At 34.3% G+C, this 25,505-nt stretch overlaps 1 protein-coding gene across 3 annotated transcripts in view; it reads right to left on the bottom strand.

The window, feature by feature from the left end:
• LOC105035610 (GABA transporter 1) overlaps window positions 1–25,012 on the bottom strand; it is a 99,670-nt gene extending 74,658 nt beyond the window's left edge. The window contains exons 1-2 of one of the 3 annotated variants that reach the window (XM_073262270.1): window positions 24,736–25,012; window positions 23,801–24,031 (exon numbers count right to left, since the gene is read on the bottom strand). In XM_073262270.1, the coding sequence (XP_073118371.1) occupies window positions 23,801–24,031; window positions 24,736–24,862 (358 nt within the window). In that variant the 5' untranslated portion in view covers window positions 24,863–25,012. The remainder of the gene's footprint in view (window positions 1–23,800; window positions 24,032–24,735) is intronic. The other 2 variants (XM_073262271.1, XM_073262273.1) reach the window with 2 other exon arrangements.
• Between the last annotated feature and the right edge of the window lie 493 nt (window positions 25,013–25,505).

Here is a 25,505-nt window from a genome sequence, read left to right on the forward strand (position 1 = left end):
AGTAAGTATATGCCATATTTCAATTGTCCTCACATGATTTAGTGTCATTCATAATGATATCACAAAATCATCCTTTATTAAAAATTTAAAACCAAATTTGGTCAAAAGACATATAGAGATGACATTCATCATAAAAGAAGGACAATAACAACACTCATCTAATATGATATTCCTAGACTCAAAATAAGCTGCATAGTTCCTAAAGCTAGAACTGGAATAAGGCTTCTATCACCAATATTCGGGAACCACTCGCCTTCTCTAAACTTCCAACTAACATATAGTGCCCGTAATGAATTGTAAATATTAATTAAACTTTTGGTATCCAATATCCAGATAGTAGTATCACAGATAGAAAAATTATAAGAAGTTATCATATAAGTATCTTATGAAGCAACAAATTACTTGCTTCTCTTGTTTTTTTGGCCTGTTTAGGTCAAGAAAAGCTATATATCCAGGACAGATCCTCTTCTTATGATCCAGCTTCTTGCAGAAGAAACATTCTACCTAGCTCTTGTCGACTTTCGACTTCTTGCTTTGCTTCGACTTTGGATCGGTGGCATGAACCTTTTATACCTTCTTCTTCTTTCCTCTCTTGGAGGAATGATGATCTACAAATGATCCTCCCATGACATGCATCGACTCCTTTTGGAGCTGATGGTCCTTCTCGAATATCTATAGCAATCCTAGCAAATCATGGTAGTTTACTACAGGCTTGATCATTCTATAATGATTTAAGAAGGGTAGGTAGGACTTCGGTAGCAAGTTAAAAATAGCATTCTTGCCCAACTATTTATACAACGAAAAGTCAAGTTTGCTCAAGCGTTCAATCTGCTTGATCATATACAGTACATGATCTGTGACTGATGTTTCTTCTCGTATATGAGCATTGAACACAGCATAAGAGGTCTTATATCTCTTAGCATCCTCGGGGGTACCAAAAAACTCATTCTATAATTGAATCATCTCTTTAGATTGCGTATCCTCAAACTTATGGCTAAGTTCATCATTCATGACTTCTCTCATGACCCAACACACTATAGGGCAATCATTGAGCCACTTCATATAAGTGTCTCTCATAGCACAAGATGTTTTTATAGTAGGTTCTTCAGATGCGAGATCCGTAAGCACGTACAGGATTCTTTCATGCTCTAAGATGATCTTAAGCTTTTGATACCAGCTATTAAAATTTAGTTTGATAAGCTTGTTCTTGTCCAATAGCAATCAGAGCGATAATATATTAGCCATAGCTGAAAAGAAAATCAAAAATCTATTAGTATATGAATTATTTTAATCCTAAAGATATGGACTTTAGTCTAAAGGTCTTCCCACTATTTTATACGAATTGATAGCCTCTATCTCCATTTCGAGAAATTATGTTAATCTCTTAGCGGATACTAGAATCCACATAGATTGTATTCGGGCCTGAGTGTGGCTCGACCAATCCTAGTACATTCATGGATAGATTCTTAACCAATTATTTCATTAAATAATTTTTAGCAATTAGATTTTACCTCAGACATCTCTTCAGCAGGCGTGTGGTGCCTCCACTAAAAATTTTGGTTAGATCCAACCATTAACATGACTACACTAAGTACATCCAACAAACGAATGCCTAGGCCTGAGTATGGCTCGGCCAATCTAACCATTGATTTGAAGGGTACAATAAGATGATCATATGATGAATGATAATTTCAATATCCAATAGACATCAGGCGTGCGGTGCCTCCAATGTCTATTTAGAATATTGAATGCATTATCATGTACTTTAATGGGAGGCTATGAACTAGTTATCCCTATAACTGTATCATTTTAAGGACTAAATAATTTAAAAGATTTGATTTAATGATTTGAGAATAAGAGAATAGATTAACCTGCAAGTCATAAGTCCTCCCAATGACTTCACCAAGTCATGAGAAAGATTTATTACAAGTAGGTCTAGAGACACCTAAATCAGTCATACTGATTTATCTTAATAGTATGGGTCAGCTCAAATCAATCAGTGACCTAATTAAAATATTATCTATCGAATTGGTCAGATAAGTAAGATCGATGGAGGGTCTGCCTCGGCTTGCTTTAGACACTATCAAAATAGCCAGGTAAGCAGACTGTCAATTAAAAATCATCGATCAAATTGCCATGCAATATTACCAAACTTCTTTTAGACACTAATTGATGGATTAGTTTCAATTCAGTCAGTCAAAGGACTCAGGCTAAACTATTGAGCTATGATCATGGTCTAATTGATATGGTCAAAAATATGGACTTAATCAAGCTACAACTATTAAGATTGATCTAGAAAAATTATGACCTAATTTAATTCAATATTTGATTAGATTTAATCAATTTCTCTATTTAGTCTATATTTATTTCTAACCCTAGATGTAACCCAGTTAGATGATTTGGTTTGTACTAACCCATTGCCCATCAATTTATGAGGTATTTTTAGATCTTTAATTCTCAAATCTAGATCTTTTTAAAAAATTTAATTCTAAATTAAGTATGTAAAATGTGTGTTTCAGTTTGTAAAAATATTCTACTAAGATTTCATGTGAAGCATACCATATGTTTCAAATCAAAATTTAATTTTCAAATCTATGTTTAACAATTAAACATGTATCAATTTCATATATACATCATATGTATTATAGAAAATTCAGATTTTTACATCATATGCAACATATAATTCATATCATAAAATCTAATTTTCATATCTAAATTGATTTTGCTAAAATTACAATTAAGCATAAATCACTTTAGATCTAATCTAAACATATTCATGATTAACACAATTTTAAAATTTTTTTTGCTGTTCTTCATCATAAAACTTGATCACAATGGCACCCCCACACATCATAAGAGCACCCCATCGAATAGGAATAGAGGGTCTTTAAACCCTATTTACTCTTATGATTGAATTGCTTGGTGATCTTCTCAATTCAAGTATGGGGCTACTAAGATCTGAAATCTAATTCTAAACTAATTACACTAACATGTAAATTGTCATACAATCTATACATGCACATAGTCATACAAATATGATGTGCATCTAATCTTATTAGATCAATGCAAAAGTATATTTCAGATCTAAACCTACTTTTATATACCATATAAAACTATTAATTTAGATCTAAAATAATATAGAAATCTATTCCAAATATATGTATGATTGCATAAAAAAATTTTGATTAGAGATGTGATCAAACAATAGGTATTATGCTGCAATTAGATATGAAACTCTGTCAAACAAATTTAGATCTAAATCTGATTCAAACATCAATTTTTTAATTGAATTATATCACAAAAAATATATCAAAATAGATTTAAATCCATGCAAAATTAGGTATTTAATCAACATAAAAATCTATACAAAAATTATTTGCTAAAATAGATTTTCAGCAGAACGCATTTGGGGGCTCATTTTGCTTCAATACTCTAGTCAAAACTAGATGAAAATTATACATAAGAAATTAGGTGAAAGAATGGTTTAATCACATCAAAAATTTTGGTTCAAAACTAGATCAAAAAAAATTAAAAAAAATCTCAAAATTAAACTATGTGATTATGGCATATAGGGCTAACTCTGATATCAATTCAAGAAAAAATTTATCCGATCACATCGGATGCCAGGAAGATAGAATAGATTAGCAATTAAAATTTTTATAATATTTATAAATTTTCATCTTGATTTGTAGTAAAAAAGGATCAAGGTTGAAGAAGCTCCTCTATTAATTTGCTTCATGAGATCCGGATGCACAGATCCTCTGCTTCGCGTGCATGCCAAACTCTATAGAAGATAGGGATAAATGTCTTCTTTGGAGAGAAAAGAGAAGAATCCTTGAGATCTAATCTCAAGACCTTGGAACAGCCCACACGCTGCCATAAAGGGAGGGAGGATGTCAAGAGGAGAGAGATGCCCAGAGAGAGGTGATGCCCAAGGAGAGGGGATGTCCACACCGAAAGGATCTCCATGCCTTGGCCAAGGTTGATTTTTTTCCTCCTTCTCCACACCCATCCTTAAATAGATAAGACAACCTAGATCAAATCAAACTTTTTAAGGTGATAGAAATAAGACTCTCCATGTTTGAATCAAATCCAAACTCCATACAATATAAGAATTCTTAAACCAAGTAGGAGAGGCACCAACTTGCGCCTCCCTTCATTATGCCGCATGCCCAAGGGGAGGGGACTATTTCTAGCCCCTTCCCAACCATCTTGGTCACCCACATGATGAGAGAATACCTGAAAAATATAGCTAAGTAGATCAAATCAGATTTGATTCAAATTTGGATTCAATTCGAATTCAATTCGAATCTGATGCGAACCAATTTCAAAAAAGTTGCTGATCCTAATCCAATTAGGATTCTTGTCCTAGTCCAACTTGATAAATTAACACAATCAAGTCTTAATAAAACTAAGTCTGATTAAATTATATCTGATCTAAAGTAATTAGAACTCAAATCAAATCTCTCATAATTGCTTGGATTATGATTTGATTTAATTCATCTCCAAAATCAAATCCACACCTTATGCACAGTGCTAATTGAACATAGTCAGTGTTTAATTCTATATGATCTATAATTTAATTCTCAATTAAGTTAATCTACATGTTCAATCAAGTCTCATACTTCTAAATTGAATATATAAATATTTAGTCAATTCTTTTCTATATTGCTTGACTTTTGTGCGTGACTCCATAGATTCAAACACTAAGCCAGTAGTATAAAAACTCCTTCCTATACTAATTAAAGTGACTATCTAGCAATGACATATGATGTCTAGATAAATTAAATATTTATAAAATAATATTCAAAAATCTTGACATATGGTTGCTGCATAATTCATCTCTTTGATCCTAATGCTCAAGGCGACCTAAGGTTTAACTGTCAATCCTGAAACAATCATCTACATCGTATGTCAACCTTTCAAATCCATCACATAGATTATCCTGATCAAGATTTTATAAAATTAAAATATAGTAATGCATTAACTCTTATAATTAGGAGAGATTAATCCCATCTTAATCCACACACAGACTTCATAAGTACTTGACTGCATCCAGTAACCTTCCGTCACTGCATTAGAAATGTTGATAGTCCAGCAATAAAGCACGGTGAATTGCTTGCAAGTCACTATGATGATCTCAGATCTGAGGGATACTTATGCCCATACATTTTGTGAGCTGTTCTTAATAGTAGAGCGCTCAACAGGTGGATCACTTATTCAGTAACAATATACTCCTACATCTCACCTATATGCCATACCAGTGTCTCCACACTCTTTGATTATGAGAACAACCATCCTATATGACACACAATGACCTACACTCGATAAACATCATCATTCTATTAATGACGTATCATTTGATTACAAACATATTTAAGAACTATACGATAAATCTTTTTTTATCGATCATAATATAATTCTAAGAAATTCATCACAACACAAGACTTCTAATAAAGAAGATGTATACTTTATGATGAAAAAGTCAAAATAATTTTTTATTTATTTATCAATAATTTATATACAAAATCTAATTATTTATAATAAGTCAATTGACTTTAGGACATAATTTCTAATAAGTACCGTGTCAATTGGACAGGTACTATAATTTTTGATCTGAGATAATGATCCTGTCGAACTAGATGAGAATAACGAGGATCCGATCACCTATATCGATGTTGGATGTATGTCCTAGAAGTCAATCTTGGCTAACGCATATTATATTTTTAGGACATATTTTTATACTTTATAGATATTTATATTATCATTCATATTTTATGTGTCCATGAATCATCCAAGGGATTAACAAGATGATGACATATATTCTCAAAGAGTTGAGAATTTGAGATATGTGTCATTGATGATTAATTTTTAAATTGCATCAGATCATAGAATCATCATAGAGATGGTGATTGATCTAGATAGACTAGTGCATGGATTGCTTTCTTCAAGCAGATGGGTCTCGAGTCTGCGTTGTAGTGACACTGGAGCAAAAGTGCAGGTGGTTATTAGAGAATAACTAGTACTTAGCATGACCAACACGAGAAGTCACATGGATGTCTACTCACTCATTAGTGACTTTCTCGATACTGTAGTTGTATGACTGATCCTTTGACCTGCGGTGTTATAGCTACTCGCAGTGAGGCTAATGGAGTTTGACTGATGCATAAACATAGATCTCAATGAGCCCTTGTAGTGAATGTTGACGATAGTTGATCCACTATAGGAGTAGGATATGTACTTAGATGGAATCTATCGATCCTAGCAGAAGAGGAGAGTCCTATAGGATTTAAGAAGCTAAGTCTTTAAATCTATGGCTATAGCAGTGTGATTAATGAAAAAGAGTTTCTATAAGAATCATATATGAACTCGAGCTGATTGAACCTATCATATGATCGATAATGAGGTTTGATGATTCATCCATATCCAGTCATTTGATCGGAACTCACAATAGAGAGACTGTATCATACGTTAACTACACCTTGAGGTTCATCATCTTTTATTCTACTAGATTGCCACTACAAGCATCATCTTGATGATAGATGATCCTTGGTGGACAGAGTTGGAACGGTTCCAATCTATTAAAAAGAGTTTCAATGATATTGTGATAGGGATCACAATATATCTCACTACCAGACAGAATAGAACCTATGAAATCACACATAAAGAGACTTTTGACTGATCAGATGGTTGAATTATGATTATAAATTATGACAAAATTTGATTATCAATTTGATTGATGATTAATCCAATGCAAAAGTTGTAATCAAATAATTTGCTAAAAAATTAGTGAGTAATAGGAGGATTAATTAGCAATAGGATTGCTAATTGGTTTAATTTGATTGAACTATGGGGTTTGCATCAAGTCTAATTAAATTAAATTTAATTTGACTTGATATGGGTTTGATTTGATCAATCCTAATTAAGTTATAAGAAAACTGAATTGGATGGGAGGATAATTTCTAATTGAATTAGGATTTGGATTTGACTCAATTTTTAATTAGACTAAGATCTAAATAAGAATAATTATGTTCCTATTTAGACTAAGAATTTTCATCTTCATGGGTGCATCAAATCTTAATTGAATTAGGATTAAATTGAGTTTGACTTAAGCACCAAGTGAGAGTCTAAAAGGACTAGGACTCCTTCTCTAATTAGGTGACATCTAATCTAAATAGTTTGGACTCTAAATCAGATTTAATTTTCTATCTACTTAGGTTAATCAGTTTCTAATATGATTAAGATTGGTTGGGATTTAAATTAGTTTAAATCAGCCACCTAAAAGAGGAGTTCCATGAGATTAAAATTCCTCCCTTTGCAAGCGCCAACCAAGGTCCCACGCCACCATATTTTTGGATGCTATAATCTCTCCTTTTTCATGAGATTTTCAATGTGTAAGAAGCCCTCTCAATCTCTTATTTTTGTGAGGTATATGGGGCACAAAATATTTGTAGGGTGGGTGGCACAAATAAGGAGTCCAAATATGTTTGGACTCTAATCTTAAACCCTTATCTCCTACCTAAACTAAAACTCCTCACCTATTTAAACATGGGACGTTGAGAGGGGATGATATGGATCAGTTTTGGATGCCAATTAGAGGGGAGATGTGCGTGGAGAAAAAAAGGGAGAAGGGCACCTTGAATTGCTCCATGGCGTGAGGTAAGGTTGCACTTATCTCTTCTTTATTACAAACAACCAAAGGTTGGTTGTTAGAACATCTCCCTTTCTCTTTTGTCTATATTTAGACATGAATTTCTCTTCTTCTCTTTATCCAAAAGTTGGACAAAATTCTTACATCTATAATGTAGAGATTTGATGCATGGGTTTTAGAAAGAAAAGAGAAGAAAGGGTTCTTTTTATAATCTCTAGTATAGAGATCAACATCCTCTTATGTTCTTCTTCTTCTCTAAGAGTGTCTTGAGAGAAAAAAAAATTTCAACTATCAAAATATGATCTCTACAAGAAAGCTAGCACCTCGATGAGATCAATAAGCTTTTGATCAGATTAGAGTCTCGTATGGATATCCGTAGAGATCGGATACTTGTGTGGCTTTAAGAGACCTTCGAAAGACATCCATGATCATCAGTTCGTGGTGAAGATTAATCCATGCCAAGATATATTTTTTATTTATTTTTTTTATTTAATTTTTATATCTGAGTCCTATCTCACATATGATGATCCTATTGATGGTTTTAAGATTTGATCTTATGCATGCTTAGATTAAATCAGATTTAATCTGAAATTTTTAAATCCACTGTACATTCATTTTGAAAATTTTTACATGCATGAAGTCGTAAAATTTCAACAGTAGTATCAGAGCCACGTCATATACATGAGATTGAGATTTAGATCTGAAATCTGTAGAGAAAATTTTCAAATCTAAAAGTTTTTGATATCATTCTGACATAAGGTTGTCCTAGTATAACTTATTATACTGTATGGTTGTCCTAGAATGATGTTAAAATTTTTAATTAAATAAAATTTTAAATCTAATTTTTCCACATATATGTGATATATATTTTATTATTTAGATTTGAAAAGAGTTTCAAGATCTATTTTGATTTATATATATAATATATGAAAGCATGTTTAAGGATGAAATTTATTTCTATGACCTGAACTTATTCGTGTATATGATATATATTTGTATGTATGATCTGAAATTATTTTGAGATCAAACATACTTTTCATGTAAAGAATTTAGATCTAAAAATTTAGATTTAAGATCTGAAATTAGTATTTGTACATGAGGGATTGATCATGGGTAGATCAAATTAAGTCATGTAATTGGATTACATCTAGAATTTTTGATTTGATCATATTGGATCAAAATTAACTTAATAGTTGATCAAATCTAGTCAAGGATGAGGTTGATAGAGCTTAAGATCATATAATTATTATTAATCGAATCAATTAACACCCATATGTAGAATCGATTAACCTAAGGACCTAATTCGGCTCTATGGCTCGATCTGATTCACCTAAGCTAATCTATTCGGATCAATTAATCAATTAGTGTCTAAGACAAGCAATTGAAAGGTGATTATTTAATTAATTTTATTCACTGATCTGATTAATTTATTGATGTCTAAGAAATACAATGGGGGGACCTCCATCAATCTCTACCTACCAGGCCAACTTAGAAGATTGAGTCTCAAATATGGTTGCTTGGCAGTTTGATGTAGCCTATATCAATTAGATCAATCATATGATGACTGATTAGATAAGATCTAAATCCAAATCTCTCTGTAAATATTAAGTCCAATGGTCTTCCACCGTTGTAGATGTTTGGGCATGCTACCGGCGTTGATTGTTCTCGGTTGGTCACGATGGTCCAGTTGCATCAGAAACATGCAACCACTTTATTAGTAAAAGGTTGCTCTAGGATAAAGATGGAGTTGATCTAATAACTGTTAGGTGAAGGACCTAATAATGATTTTGCACCTACTTGTAAACGATGGGTCTGATTTAACTAAAGAGTGTAGGCAATAACTGTTAGGTGATCCTACATGATTTAGAGACTAAGTAGCTGCAACATACTTAGAGAAGTATCTGGATAAAGAGTTATCCATGCATCGATGTTCGTTCGTATTATCAATAACTGTTAGGTGAGGTGCACAGCATCGATGGGACCACAGCACTCACTAAAAATTCAGTTGTCGCGTTAGAATTTTTGTTTCTCCACCCGAAGAGTGTGGGAGATTTGATAAAATAGTGGAAGTCTTTTCTTGCATCTAAAAGTTTCTAGAATAAATTATAAAATAAAATAAATACAAATATCTAATTGAAATCTTTGCTCTTTATTATTTATTGTGTCAGCTTCCAACCTTCTAGCTTGAATCCTACATATCAATCATTTAATCAAAATCAATTATATAGACTGACTCATAAACCTAAGAATCATTCTTAATTTTAAAAAAATTAAGTAATATTCTCTATCAGATTATTTTAATATTAACAACCTGTCCAAACTCAAAATCAACGAGCTATACTTGATGAGTGGATGGATAATGACAATTAAGATAGATACCATATGTTGAAGTCTATGTTAAATGAACTCCAACGTATGTATGAGAATATGTTTACTGCCAACGACACATTGATTCATCTGCAAGTGTTATGAGGTGATTAGAGTCACACAGTGCATGTGATGCATGATGGGCAGTCAGTCTATAATCATTATTTGATAATGATCAAGGATATTAAGGAGCTTAAAAAGGCTCGACATGACCATGCATAAGGAATTGCTTATGAATTTAATCCTGCGATCTATGATTAATTTATATGGATAGTTTATGGTAAACTACCATATGAATGACCATCTTCGCATCTTATTTGAATTGGTCAAATTGTTGCTAATAAAGGAACCTTAAAAGAGTTCAGAGGTAAATACCTAAAGGGCTTAAAGAAATAAAGACACGCCTAAAGTAGGCATGTTGAAATTACTCAATACTATCCATATGATTTTTTCTTCTTTCAATTGAGTTTTAGACTCTAGTAATTTTTATAGAGTCTATGAGAAGGTAGAGGGCTGAGGAAGTAACCCTTAAAATTGACAATAGGGCAAGAGTTGCTGTTGTAGTCATGGATATCTATCCTTTGTGATTATCATTTAGATTTAGTTCTTAAAGACAATCTCTATCATTTGTATAGAAATGCATCTGTGAACTTAATTGAGTAAGCAGTGAATGTTATTAGATCTGAGAGATCCAGGGTTGAGATAAAGCTTAAGTATAAGTGAAACCTTAAGCTAAGTTATATTGGAGAAGAAATAATTAACAAATTGGAGAAATATGGGCCTTTGGGCTCATTGACTGTCGAGTCATATCTAGTTTGTATATCATCTCTTTAAAAAAATATGACCAAGCTACTCTTGTGGGATAAGAAAAAAAAGACCACTGAGATACTTATCTTTGTACACATTTGATGTGTGTAGCCTATGTGATATGCTAACAAAAGAAGTTATCTCTATTTCATTATCTTTATCGATGATCAGTTATGATATGAGTAAGTATATGAGATACAAATTTAAAATTTTTGAAAGATTCAAATAATTTAGATGTAAAATAGAGAAACAAATCAAAAACTCCTAAAAGTATTTCGATCGGATCGAGAATGCAATACCAAAAGAAATTTTTCAGTTATCTCATAAAATGACATAGTTTCATATGAGACTGCTCTTAGTACATCTCAGCTCAACGAGATAAGAAGAGTCATGGGACTATATGAGATATGGTCTGATCCACGATGAACTTCACTGATTTATTTCTTTAGGGACATGCTTTATTTCTATGAAATTGGATTCTCTCTAAATCTATTCCTACCACACCGTATAAGATATGGCATGGTGAGAACTGAATCTTGATTATTTTAAGATCCAAGGATATCTAGCCTATGTCTAGGACAGTAGGTGGATATATTAGAGAATAGGTCTATAAAGCTCATCCTAAAAAAGTTTGGGATACTACCTTCTGAAAGGATTACAATGTGACTGTGACCCGACATACTACCTTCTTGAAAAATTATTTAACCAAGATGAAGCAGTGGGAGGAAGGTTAAACTCAAAGAGAGTGTGTCTGATGAGTAGCGAGCTATAAGATCTAAAAAACTTATTCATGATAAGCCAGTATAATACACATATTCCTCCTCCACCTCATACATACAATAGGATATCCAATCCTCTCGAAAGATACTTAGGTATGCTTAACAGAGGATGTAGAAAAAATTATTTCTCAATATAGAGATGATCCCAGAACCTATAATGAGGTGATGTGAAACATTGACTCTAAGAAAGAGATGTGAATTAGCTTTCCTAACTAGATATCTTTTAAAGATTTCTATATGAAGTAGCTCATGGATTTCATTTCTTATGATAGGAGATCACAAGCACTATAATAATCTTGGAGTTGAAATATTCATTTCGATGATATGATCAAATTATTTCATCAAAAAAGAAGAATTATGTGTTTCCAAAAGGATCAGTGGGAGTGTCCAATACTGACATCGGTTAAAATATGATTGAATATAAAATTTTTTATAAAAGATATAAAGCAAGCGTCTTAAAGATCTATAGAGATAGATGCAATTGGATACTTATATTTTTACAGATAAAGTATAAAGAGTAGATATTGAAAGGGTTCAGCATAGAAATATCGAAGAGAGATCTGCTACCCTCTTGGGCATAGATGTATGCCATATAATATATTTGAACTGATATAGTTAATATTGTGAATGTCACAAGTAGATATTAGTTGTATCCAGGCTGAGAGCGCTGGATTACTGTGAAAATATCTTTGAGTACTAAAGATTTATTCTTAATTTAGAAAAGGATCAAAGCTAGGAGTGGGAGGATACATTATTTCAGATTTTATGTCTGATATTGATGATAGAATATCTACATCATGGTGTGTTCATGTCGATATCTTGAAAGAGTTTCAAGTAATCGATCAATGGAAGCTGAGTATACTATAGATGTGTAGGATGTATTTTGGTTCTAATATTAGTTGCAAAATTGGATGTCATGCTATCAGATGCCATGACACTATACTGCAAAGACATGACACCATAGCCCTTGCTAAGGAGCCTAGGTCTTACCAGATATCCAAGCATATAGAGCAGCAGAATACACGACTACCTCAAGTAAAAATACATAAAAGTGCAAAGAGCAAACTCTACAAAAGATATAGATAATCCACTGGTAAGTCACTTAGCTAGCCTGAGACCAAAGCCTGTCTTGAGAAGATGGGGCTTGGTAGATGGCAGATTGGCTTTAGTGCAAGTGGGAAATTGTTGGATCTATGCCCTAAAAGCCAATCTTGATTGATACATATTATATTTTTAGGATATATTTTTGAATTTTATGGGTATTTATATTACCATTTATATTTTATATGTCTATGAATCATCCAAGAGATTAACAAGATGATGACACATATTTTCAAAGAGTTGAGAATTTGAGACATGTGTCATTAATGGTTAATTCTTAAATTCTTCTGGATCATAGGATTATCATGGGGATGGTAATTGATCCAGATAGACCAGTGCATAGATCGCTTCCTTTGAGCAGATAGGTCTCAGTCTGCGGTGTAGTGACATTGGAGTAAGAATACAGGTGATTGTTAGAGAACAACTAGCACTGAGCGTGACCAACACGAGAAGTCACATAGATGTCTACTCACTCGTTAGTAATTTTTTCGATGCTACAGTTGTATGACTGATCTTTTGACCTGTGGTATTACAGCTACTCACAGTGAGGCTGCTGGAGTTTGACTGATACATAAATATGGATCTTAATGAGTTCTTATAATGAATATTGGTAACAGTTGGTCCACTGTAGAAGTAGGGTGTGCACTTAGATGGGATCAATCGACCCTAGTAGAAGGGAGAGTCCTGTGGGATTTAAGAAGATGAGTCTTTAAGTCTATGGCCATAGTAGTATGATTAATGGAAAAGAGTTTTCATAAGAATCACATATAGACTCGAGCTGATTGAATCTATCATATGACTGATCATGAGGTTTGACGATTCATCAATGATCTACCATCTGGTTGGGACTCACGATAGAGAGACTGTATCATACGTTAACTGTACCTAGACATTCATCATATTTTATTCTGTTAGGTTGCCACTACATACTGCTAGATATCACTGATGGATTGTGAGACCCACGAGCATCATCTTAATTATCGATGATCCTTGATGATAGAGTTAGAATGATTCCAACCTATTAAAAAAAGTTTCAATAATATTGTGATAGGAATCACAATATATCTTGCTACTAGATAGAATAGAACCTATGAGGTCACACATAAAGAGATTTTTGACTAATTAAATAGTTGAATTATGATTATAAATTGGGACAGAATGATTATCAATTTGATTAATGATTAATCCAATATAAAAATTACAATCAAATAACTCACTAAAGAGTTAGTGAGTAATAAGAGGATTAATTAATAATAAGATTGCTAATTGGCTCAATTTGATTGAGCTGTGGGTTTGCATCAAGTCTAATTAAATTAGATTTAATTTGACTTGATATGGATTTGATTTGATCAATCCTAATTGGGTTATAAGATAACTGAATTGGATGGAAGGATAATTTCTAATTAAATTAGAATTTGGGTTTGACTCAATTTCTAATTAGACTAAGATCTAAACAAGAATAATTGAGTTTCTATTTGGAAAAAAAATTCTCCTCTTCATGGATGTACCAAATCTTAATTGGATTAAGATTAAATTAAATTTGACTCAAGCACCAAGTGAGAGTCCGAAAGGATTAGAACTCCTTCTCTAATTAGATGACATCAAATCTAAATGGTTTGGACTTAAAATTAGATTTGATTTTTCATCTGTTTGGGTCTAATCAGCTCCTAATATGATTAGGATTGATTGGGATTTAAATTGATTTAAATCAGCCACCTAAAAGAGAAGTCCCATAAGATTTAAATTCCTCCCTTTCCATGTGCCAACCAAGGTCCCACGCCACCAGATTTTTGGATGCTATAACCTCCCCTTTTGTGTGAGATTTTTAACATGTAAGAAGCCTCTCAATCTCTTATTTCTGTGAGATATATGGGGCGCAAAATATTTGTAGGGTGGGTGGCACAAATAAGGAGTCCCAAGATGTTTGGACTCTAATCTTAAACCCTTATCTCCTACCTAAACTAAAACTCCTTACCTGTTTAAACATGGGACATTGAGAGGGGCTAATATGGATCAACTTTAGATGCCAATTAGAGGGGAGACATGTGTGGAGAAAAACAAGGGAGAAGGACATGGTGAACTGCTCCATGGCATGAGGTAAGATTGCACTTAATTCTTCTTTATTACAAACAACCAAAGGGTGGTTGTTAGGACATCTCTCTCTCTTTTGTCCATGTTTAGATATGGGTTTCTCCTCTTCTCTTTATCCAAAAGTTGAACAAAATTCTTACATCTCTAATGTAGAGATTTGATGCATGGGTTATAGGAAGAAAAGAGAAGAAAAGATTCTTCTCATGATCTCTAACATAGAAATCAACATCCTCCTTTGTTCTTCTTCTTCTCTAAGAGTATCTTGAGAGAAAAGAAGATTTTCAATCATCAAGATTTAATCTCTGCAAGGGAGCTAGCATCTCGATGAGATTAATAAACTTCTAATCAGATCAGAGTCTCGTATGGATATCTGTAGAGGTCGGATACTTGTATGGCTTTAAGGGACCTTCAGAAGATATCCATGATCATTAGTTTGTGGTGAAGATTGATCCATGTCAAGTTATGTTCTCTATTTATTTTTTTTATTTAATTTATGTATCTGAATTCTATCTCACATATGATGATCCTATTTGTGATTTTAAGATTTGATCTTATACATGCTTAGATTAAATTAGATTTAATTTAAAATTTTTAAATTCTACTGCATACTTGTTTTAAAAATTTTTGGATGCATGAAACTATAAAATTCTAACAATAGATGTCATGCAGAGGCCCAACTTTGAGAAATGGCTAAATAACATGAAATCCGAAATGGAGTCCATGGAGATCAATAGTGTATGGATACTTGTTGGTCCATCTGAATGGATTAAACCTATAGGATATAAATGGGTCTTCAAAAGGAAAAGAAGAGCAGATGAAAAGATAGAGACCTATAAAGTCTGTTTGGTTGCCAAGGAATATCATCAATGTTATGGTATTGACTATGATGAGTTTTTTTTCTGTAGCAATGCTCAGGTCTATTCAGATTATGCTTGTTATAGCAGTACACCTAGATTATAAGGTCTGGCAAATGGATATCAAAATCACTTTCTTTAATGGAGAGTTAGAAGAAGAAGTGTATATGATACAAACTAAAGGATTCATATCCATAGACGAATCTAAAGTATGCAAGCTAAACAGATCCATTTATGGACTGAAGCAAGCTTCTCAAAGTTGAAACATAATTTTGATAAGATGATCAAAATATATGACTTCATTAAGAATGAAGAGGAGTCCTGCATCTATAAATGGGCTAATGACTCTGTAATCATATTTCTTGTATTGTATGTAGATGACATACTATTAATAGAAAATGACATCCCTACTTTACAAAATGTAAAGCTATATCTATCATCACAGTTCTCCATGAAGAATTTAGAAGAAGCATCATACATTTTAGAGATAAAGATCTATAGAGATAGATCTAAAAGATTGCTTAGATTATCCTAAACCACATACATCGATACCATACTGAAATAACTCAGCATGAAAAATGCCAAGAAGGACTATCTGCTGATAGTTCAAGAAATTACTCTTTCTAAAAAGAATTGTTCGACAACTTCTCAAGAGATAGAGCATATGAGCAGAATTTTATATGTCTTGACAGTAGGATCTATCATGTACGCTATGATATGTATGAAGCCGGATGTGACCTAGTCACTAGAAGTAGTGAGCAGGTATCAGTCTAATCCAGATGAGAACCATTAGAAGGTTGTGAAAACAATCTTTAAGTATTCGAGAAATACTAAGGATCAATGGTTAATCTATGAAAATACTGACTTTAAAATTATGGGATATACTGATTTTAATTTTTGGTCAGATCATAATGACAGCAAAAGTGTGTCTAGCTATATTTTTACTTTATATGTTGGAGTAATCTGCTAGAAGAGTTTTAAACAGCACACAATAGCTGATTCAGTATGCAAAGCAGAATATATTACAGCATCTGATGCTGCAAAAGAAGCTGTTTGGTCGAGAAAGTTTATCTATGAACTTGGAATGATAATCAATTGAAGATCCAGTTCTACTATATTGTGACAGCACTGGTACCATTGCTTAAGTAAAAAAATTCAAGTCCCATCAGAGAACCAGACATATTCAGCATCGGTATCACCTTGTCCGTAAGATCATTGATCGAGGTGACATCCAGCTACTAAAGATTGATGGAAAGAAAAATCTAACTGATCCCTTCACTAAAGTTCTCGAGAGCAAAGAGTTCGATGACCACAAATGAAGGATGGATCTTAAATACAGTCCTGATTGACTTTAGTTCAAGTGAGAGTTGTTAAAAAATATATTCTGAAGCCAATTATCTATCTGTAGATGATTGTGCTCTTTGTAATTTGTATATGAATCATTAATAAATAAAAATTATTTTGATAAGTTCATCATAAAAATGCATCTTCCTTTGAACTCTTGTGGTATGATGAAGTCCTTAGAACTATAATATAATCGATAAAGAAATATTTATCAAATAGTTCTTAAATTTTTTGCAACTAAATGATATGTTATTAATAAGGATAATAATATTTATCGAGTATAGATCATTGTGTGCCATATGGATTAATTGTTCTCTTAATCAAGGAGTGTGGAGATACTAGTATGGCATACAGATGAGATATAAGAGTACATCATCGTCGAACAGTGACTCACTATGGAGCACTCTGCTGTCAAGAGTAGCTCGCAAAGGATATGGGCATAAGTGTCCCTCTGGCCTGAGATCCCAATGATGACTTGCAAATAATTCACTATGCTTTGGTACCGGACTACTTGTACTTCTAATACAGTGATAAAAGGCTACTGAGTACAATCAAATACTTATAAAGTCGGTGTGTGAGCAAAGGTGGGATTGATCTCTCCAGATTATAGGAGTTAATGCATCATTATATTTCAATCCAGTAAAATTTTGGTCAGGATAATCTGTGTGATCTATCATAGGATTTGACAAAGATGGCAATATAATATGGATGACTAATCTAGAGTTGACAGTTTGACCCTAGATCGTCCTGAGCATTAGGGTCAAAGGGATGAACTATGCGGTAACCATATGTCGAGGTTCTTGAATATTGCTTTGTAAATATTTGACCTATCCGGGTGTCGGGTATCATTGCTAGATGGTCACTTCGATTAGTATAGGAAGGGGTTCCTATACTACCGACTTAGTACTCAAATTTATGGAGTTACGCACCAAGTCAAACAACAAAGAAAAAAATTGACTTAATATCGATATGTACAATTTGAAAGTATGAGACTTGATTAAGCACAAAGATTTACTTAATTGAGAATTAAGTTATGGATCTTACGGAATTACACACTAACTATATCCAACTAGCACTGCACATGGGTGCAGGTTTGACTCCGAAGATAAATTTGATCGAATCTATCATTCAAGAAAATATGAGAGATTAGATTTGAGTCCTAGTTATTTTAGATCAGATCTAATTTAATTAGATTTAATTTGATTAAGACTAAATTAGATTAATTATCTAAGTTGGATTTGGACCTAATTCCTAAATAGATTAGGATAAGCAGTCTTTTCGAATTTGATTCGAATCAGATTCGAATTGAATCCAAATCTGAACTAAACTTAATTTAGTACACTTAGCCATATTTTTCTGATATTCTCTCACCTTTTGGCTGACCAAGATGGAAGAGGGGTTTCCTTGGACGTGCGGCATAATGAGAGACACGCAAGTTGGCTCCTCTTTTACTTTCTTTAAGAATCCTCATGGTTTAAGGAGTTTGGATTTGATTCAAACTTGGAGAGTCCTATTCCTAGTACATGAAGATATTTGATTTGATCTAAATCTCTTATTTATTTAAGGAGGAGTTTGGAGAAGGAGAAATCAATCTAGCAATTGATGGAGAAATCAATCTAGCAATTGATCAAGCAATCCATCAAGCCGTTCTCCCCTTGGGCATCCGCTCTTTGGGCGTGTTCTCCCCTTGGGCATCCTCTCTTTGAGCATGTTTTCCCTTGGGTGTCCTCCCTTCTCTTGGTGTGGTGGCATGTGGGTTTTATCCTAGCTTCGAGATCAAATCTCAAGGCTCTCCTCTCCTTTCCTCCTGAAAAGTTCTTCATCTCTCTCTCCTATATTGCTTGATGTGTGAGCGAAGTAGAGGGTCTGGATATCCAGATCTCGTGAAGTAACAATCTTCAAGAATCAATCCACCTTGATCATCTTTCTGCTGCATATCAAGATAACTTTCATAAGAGTTATGAAAATTTTTAAATTAGAAATCTCTTTCTTCTTCCTAACATCCAATCTGATCGGATAAATTTTTTTTCTACACAAGGCCCACTAAAACCTATTGAAACTGCATGGCCTACTGAAGCCATATGGCCCACCAAATACCAATGAGGGCTAACTCTCTAAGAACCCCACACTGCTAGCAAAAATTAATGATGATAATAGGAGAAGGGTCAACTCATCCAAAGATCTCACCTGAAGAAAGAAGTACTGCATGACACATCAAAAAAACTTCAATAAAAGGAGCACTTCATTCAAAAGGTTTGTGTATATTCTGAAGAAATTCATTACAAGTTAGTTTCAATTGAGCGAGGTTTATTAGAACAAAGAAGCACAAACCAAGCCCTAACTGATGCAACCTTTGACGAAGAGCATAGAACTTCTCATTTTGCGACAAGCATCGACATCCACAAAAAGATATCGGGGATGAAATGGCTATTTCCTCTGTGAAATACCATCCACCTCGAATATTTCTTCAAAGAGGGCCAGAAGCCTATACTGGAGGAGATAAGAGATAGGTCCTCTAGAAAGGCCTAAGACCTTTTTGTGGAGGACAATGCATTAAAAACTCCTAGATGGCTACCATCGTGGCCCCATGGTCGGAGTGGTCAGAGTGCCAAGACTTTCCAACACCTCCCATGCCAAAGTAAGATGCTTGCTGAAACATTCCTTGGAAGCATCCTCTGAGTGATCGAAGAAAAAAGGAGATCTCCCAAGACAAAGAAGAGCGTCAACAATCCTTCGACATTGGACAAGGTAGCACCACCATGACATTGTGGAAGATGATTGAGGCAAGACCAATCCCAAGTGGTGGAACCCCCACTTATAGAGGAGGGAAGCCCGAGTGCATTCAAATGCCTCACTGATCATGTGATAAATGTCATTGCCCAAAAGGCCTCAAAGACTACACTTCCTGAATAGCAGGTACCAGCATTAAATGTGAAGCCACACTAGATCTTTGGATTGTATAGTTTTCTACTACACAACCTCTAAGATGAATCATTTTCTCTAATTTGTGGAAGATGATAAGGCACCAATCAACATCCAGCGCTTGGCATGCAAGCAAGCCCATAATTTTCAAAAGTTCACTTACCACATGCTAACGAAACGAGTATTTTGAATAATATCAAGAGAGATCTTGGCTCGAGCATAGAAATCAACCACATCGATCCATCCAAACTATTCGAGCCCTTGACAGAGGCAAAGAGCCAACCAACACAAACATTGCAAAGAAGCAAAATGCTTTACATGACAGGTAAACACAATGAAAATATATTTTTTATTAATCAAAAAAAATTTTGTAGAATGAAACCAAAAAGAAGATACCGAAAATGAATACAAAAAGAGAAAGAAGAACTAGTCTTCATCCAAAAAAAATACCCCAACCTCTTCACCACTGTTTCCAAGGTGGAGGCATCTTAGGTCCAGCTTCGGGGCTATCCAATGTATATGTGCCTTGCAGTCCTCGAAGTCCTACTGGAACATGACCAAAGATGCCTCGACGAGCTCATCCTTAAAATCCATCGAAATTTTGTACTTTCTAATGCGCTTGAACTTGACATCGGCGGCAACCTCCACTCCAATTTTGGTGAACCCCCCTCTATCCTAGGGCAAAGAAGCGTTTCACCCTGAGCCTTGCTGATTTAGAGGTAGGTGGGGCCCAACCTAATAGAAAAGGAGTCTGAAGTGACTTCGATGTAGCTGACATGTAGCCTTAGGCCTTTTAACCATAATCAACTCGGTCCCCACCAAGGATAGCAATGGGTTGATACTAAGAAGCTCTAGTTGAGTGCACCTTGCCCTCTTGGATAAGGACTCTACTCTCGATGAGCTCATTTTCTTCTTCACTGCAAGTTTTATGGAGGACAGTAAAGGTTTCATAGCTACAAGAGAAGAAAAGGATCAATCTTCCTCTGAAGACTACCATGACAAAAGAGTGACTGGTAGCTGCATGGCAAGAAATCCCATCAAATGGATGGTCTATTTACACAAACCATCAACAATGTGGATTTGGTCATGAAATCACTGGATCTTGCTATTTGGCTAGCCTTGAAGTGATAGACCTTGCGGCTCTTCATGCATCCTTAACTAATCGAGTCGCATGAGACAACTCGCAAAACCTCGAAACTTGCCATAACTTGTCACATGGCAGGTCTAGATGGATCCAGTAGTAAATTTTAGATTTCTTCTCTCGAAAGCATCATCCTGCGATCCATCGAGCTCACTCCCTAATAAAGGCACCGCAAGTCATGGAATAATGCATCATTACTTCCCAGGAGTTTTTTCCAAGAGCAGTAATGTGAATACATCCAAGAAGAAAGCAGGTCGATGGTTTAACTACCAAGGCAACTACTTCCTTCACTTGAAGCCCAAAGATCACTTCGAACTCAAAAGTGGGGGGTATATATTATGGGAGAGAGACCCACCAATCGGGATCAATTCTCCATCAAGATGCACCCAAGATGATATGGTGAAGTCACACCAGCTATGGACCCAAGCCCACTAATTTGACTAGCCACACAGGTGAAACCTATGCTTGACATCCATGATTAACAATCTCAATTTAAAGGAACTTGGAAAGATCCCTCCCTTAATAAAAGGCCAAAACGTGGCCCAACGGCCTATAGAGCTAGGCCTAATAGACCTACAACTTTTAGCTAACGGCCTATGGGCTCAATCTCTATACAAAAGAGATACTAGGGGACCCTCAAGTAGGCAAGCAAGCACAAGTCAAGATTAGGGCAAGCCTAAAATGGAGGAGGAAAGAGAACTCTCTCCACTCCTTAACTCTCACTTCTTTTTCTCTCTATTGTTTCTAAAGCTTCGGCTAATTTAAGCATCGGAGGATTTCCTACTGGAATACCCTCGATGAGTATAGGCTTTCTTTGTAGGTACTCTTTAGCATCGTAGATCTCAAGTGATGTCCAGCTCCAACCACATCAGTACCTCTCCGGAGTCTTGCGGCAATAGATTTTATAGCTGGAATTAGATGATTGAGGTGGAAGTTACACAAGATTTTTCTTAAGAAAGTCTTGAGTTAATATGAATTTAGATTTGAACTAGATGGTGTAGAAGGGCTATATTAATCCTAGTATAGTTAACAAATATCTCTTTTGGCTCTGCCATCTCTTAGAGAAAGATCCATTGAATTGTTAAGATTTGTTGAGTTTCAATAATCATGGACAACCATATCTAAAAGAATTGAAGATATGATTATCTGCACAATTAGATCACAAGTCTTAGTTTGAACATCAACAATTGTGCTAATTTTCCTTAGTAAAGATTGTATTTCAATGTTTATGGTCAATATCAAATAAAATGTTTGTGTAACATTTAATAACTTGTAATTAAGATTGAAATTAAGGGGTCAAAAGTTTTAATCCTTTAAGTTACTATTTTTTAATGTTTTTGGGTTTTGAATAGCATTCAAAAAACATTAGCAAATAAGATGATGAAAAGTAATATTAAATGATTGCAAATAATTGCTATAAATGAGCTTTAAGCTCCTCTGTTTATCAAAATATATCTAGTGTTCATTAAGGTGCATAAAGTTTTGTTCAGAATAGTTTACTGATTATCGAAATTCTAGGATACTAATATGGATATTTACTAAATCATTGGTGTGCTTACCATGATGCAGAAAGTATTTATCAGAAATAAATTTCTGCTAATTAAAATTCTAGAATGTATTGTTTGAGTTTGCAAGATAACTGAAGTTGCAGGTGTCTATTTGAGATTATTAAGTTTGCTACAAAATAGAGGTGCTTATTTGTATGTAAAACAGTGTAAAATAGTAGTAATTTGAAATCCGGTGAGGTTCGTAGATTAGAAAACTGGTTGAAACTGATTCTTTAAAAAAAAAAAAAAATCTAATACTAGATTTATGGAGAAATATATAACAATATAATTGACATATGCAAAGAGGATTAAATTTATATATATGTAAATGAAAACCTAAGAATACAAAAACTTAAACTAACATGATTTTCAAAAAGCATATAAATTGTTTTAAACTAATAATGCTCTCAGATTTTTAAGGAATTTGTAAATAAATTAGAAAAATAAAAATTTATATAACTAAAATCATTCATAGATACCAAATATTGATTAATTACAGATAGTTTTAAAATAATTTACAATTCAAAAGGGAATAAATACAGTGGAACCCAGATTTGGGGCATGTTAGGCATTGTGGTAAGAAAATTATTGCCCATCTTGTGCAAGGTCGTTGGCTTTAATCCTTCCAGGATACAACTAATCCATGGCTTAGCTACACTCATCCCTAGCATGGCACAAGCATGTAGAAGTCTTAACTTGATCATCTCCACCATTTACTTGAAAATATCCTTTCTAAATTAAATAAAATACGGGGATATATAGTAGCAAAGGAGACAAAATTGTAGGTAAGAGAGAAAAATGTAAAGATATGAGATCATCGTAGGTAGTCTTCTATAAGCAATCTTAAAAGTCAATCTGGCTGTAAAGACACGTCCAACATAGTTCCTCTAGCTTATGCTCGCACATGTCCACAATCAATCGAGCTAGATGCATGCATGCAAGTGTGATGAACCGTCCAAACACCTATGCATCCAACTACAGTCAACTAGTAGAGATAAGGCTTTAATTAATAAACTTTTCCAACAAAAAAAATCAATATTAATAATTAACTATCATCTAATCGGCCGTTTTTTGTGGCTATTGTTTAATGCAATCATGCTAGAAACTAGGCTAAATCGTCCGGCCAACAAGCTTAAAAATTAGCCAATATGGCAACATTCAATCTTCTACGTTATATATATGGTGAGACTCGTTACCAAGAATATCATTAGCCATGTCCCTGAAACGTAGTTGGCGCCGACCGAGCTGGGCCTGGTGTTCGAGGACCAAGGAGAGGAGGTTGTAGGAGTAGAAGGTCACTGCAGCTCCGATCGTTAGGCAGAGCACACCGGGCGCCCAACCCAACGATGCGAAAGCAAACGGCAGGCTGAGCAGAGCGGGCGCCACAATTGAAGTCGTCAGATGGTAGCCACAGTGCAACCATGAACCTGTCCCATGTGACACATTCGCAATAGTCTTCTTGCATAAGCAATTAGGCATACGTAGCTTATCATGTCATTTTTTTTTTTTTTTCTTCAGATGTAAAAATAGAAAGCAAAGTTATAAATAGAAAGCTGAATGTTGCTAAAGTGGTGGGAACCCCATATCCACTTAATATTGTTGCTGGTACCACTAATAATTGGGGGCAGCAAAGTTATGACCAATATTTTTGGCCTCCTCTCTCTCTCTATCTCAAGAAAAAGAGCAGAGCCATCATATAGACATCGCATAAAGTTATTATATGAAAATTCTGAATCATAAGTGAAGAAATAAATAAAATTGACAACAAAGATGACTCCCTTGCTCTTCTATTTATTGTTTGGTATCCATCTCTAAAAGGATGAGGAGTATCGAGGAGAACTGGCCAATATCTGTGAAGACTGATATAGCATAACCTTATGGATTCTGGTGGTCACTAAACGGATTGACAACCTAATAAAATTTCCAAGGATCGCAAATTAATTTGATCAGAGAATCCCCAGCAATAATTGTGATGTTTCTTTAACCCAAAACTGTTCACTCGCATCAAAACTATATACAAAGTCTGCATGCTTGTGGCCAACAATTGAAAAGAGCAGGAAGGTCGAGAAGACTATATAAGCAGAATACCGAGGGATTAGAGGAGGAGAATATGATGGTTTGTGAGAAGCACCTTTGGACTTGAGAACAAAGAGAGCTCCAGCATCGAGCTTTTGGATTCCCGTTTCCAGAGAGTTTCTAGCGTTCATATCAGCACCATGATTGATGCGATCGTTCTCCATCATCTCTCCTGAACCCATAGAATTGGGAGGCAGTGTTCGCAACTCCTTTCTCTCTCTGTAGATAAAGGAGGAGGACGACCAAATTGCGGAATCTCAACTGGAGGAAGGAAGAGCCGTAGGAAATGGGGATCTTTTCGGGTCCCTCTCAGAAGTTATATGCCTGTCTGCTGGAAGAAATGAAATGATGGAGGAGTTTATAAGTTTCATTCCCGGTTGGAATTTCTTTATGCCTGTATCAAAAAAAATAAAAAATAAAAACTCCAGATCCGCGAACCCAGAAAAGTCTCGGTCAAAGCATCATTGGAGTAGAAAAGAAGTGGTCAATAAAAGCGGCACGGAAGACCGCCGTCACTGGGTGTTTTGTCGTGATGTTATCGTATCGTGATCGTTTGATAATCTCGTCAAGGACATCAACCTCGGAAAGTCGCTGATACTATCTTTGTTATTTTTTGTTATTATGTCGAGCTTTTAGAATCTGAAAACAAGAGAACATACATGTGGGGCTTTTACGATGCGAAAACAACAGAACAGATAAATTATTTATACACCATCTGAATTTATAATTATTATTTTTTAAAATATATTTAAAATTTAAAATTTTATTTTTTTATTTAAAATTTTAAATAATAAAAATATTTTTTTTTGAAAAAATTATGACATT

This window comes from Elaeis guineensis, chromosome 8 (genome assembly GCF_000442705.2).
Source record: "Elaeis guineensis isolate ETL-2024a chromosome 8, EG11, whole genome shotgun sequence".
NCBI lineage: Eukaryota > Viridiplantae > Streptophyta > Magnoliopsida > Arecales > Arecaceae > Elaeis > Elaeis guineensis.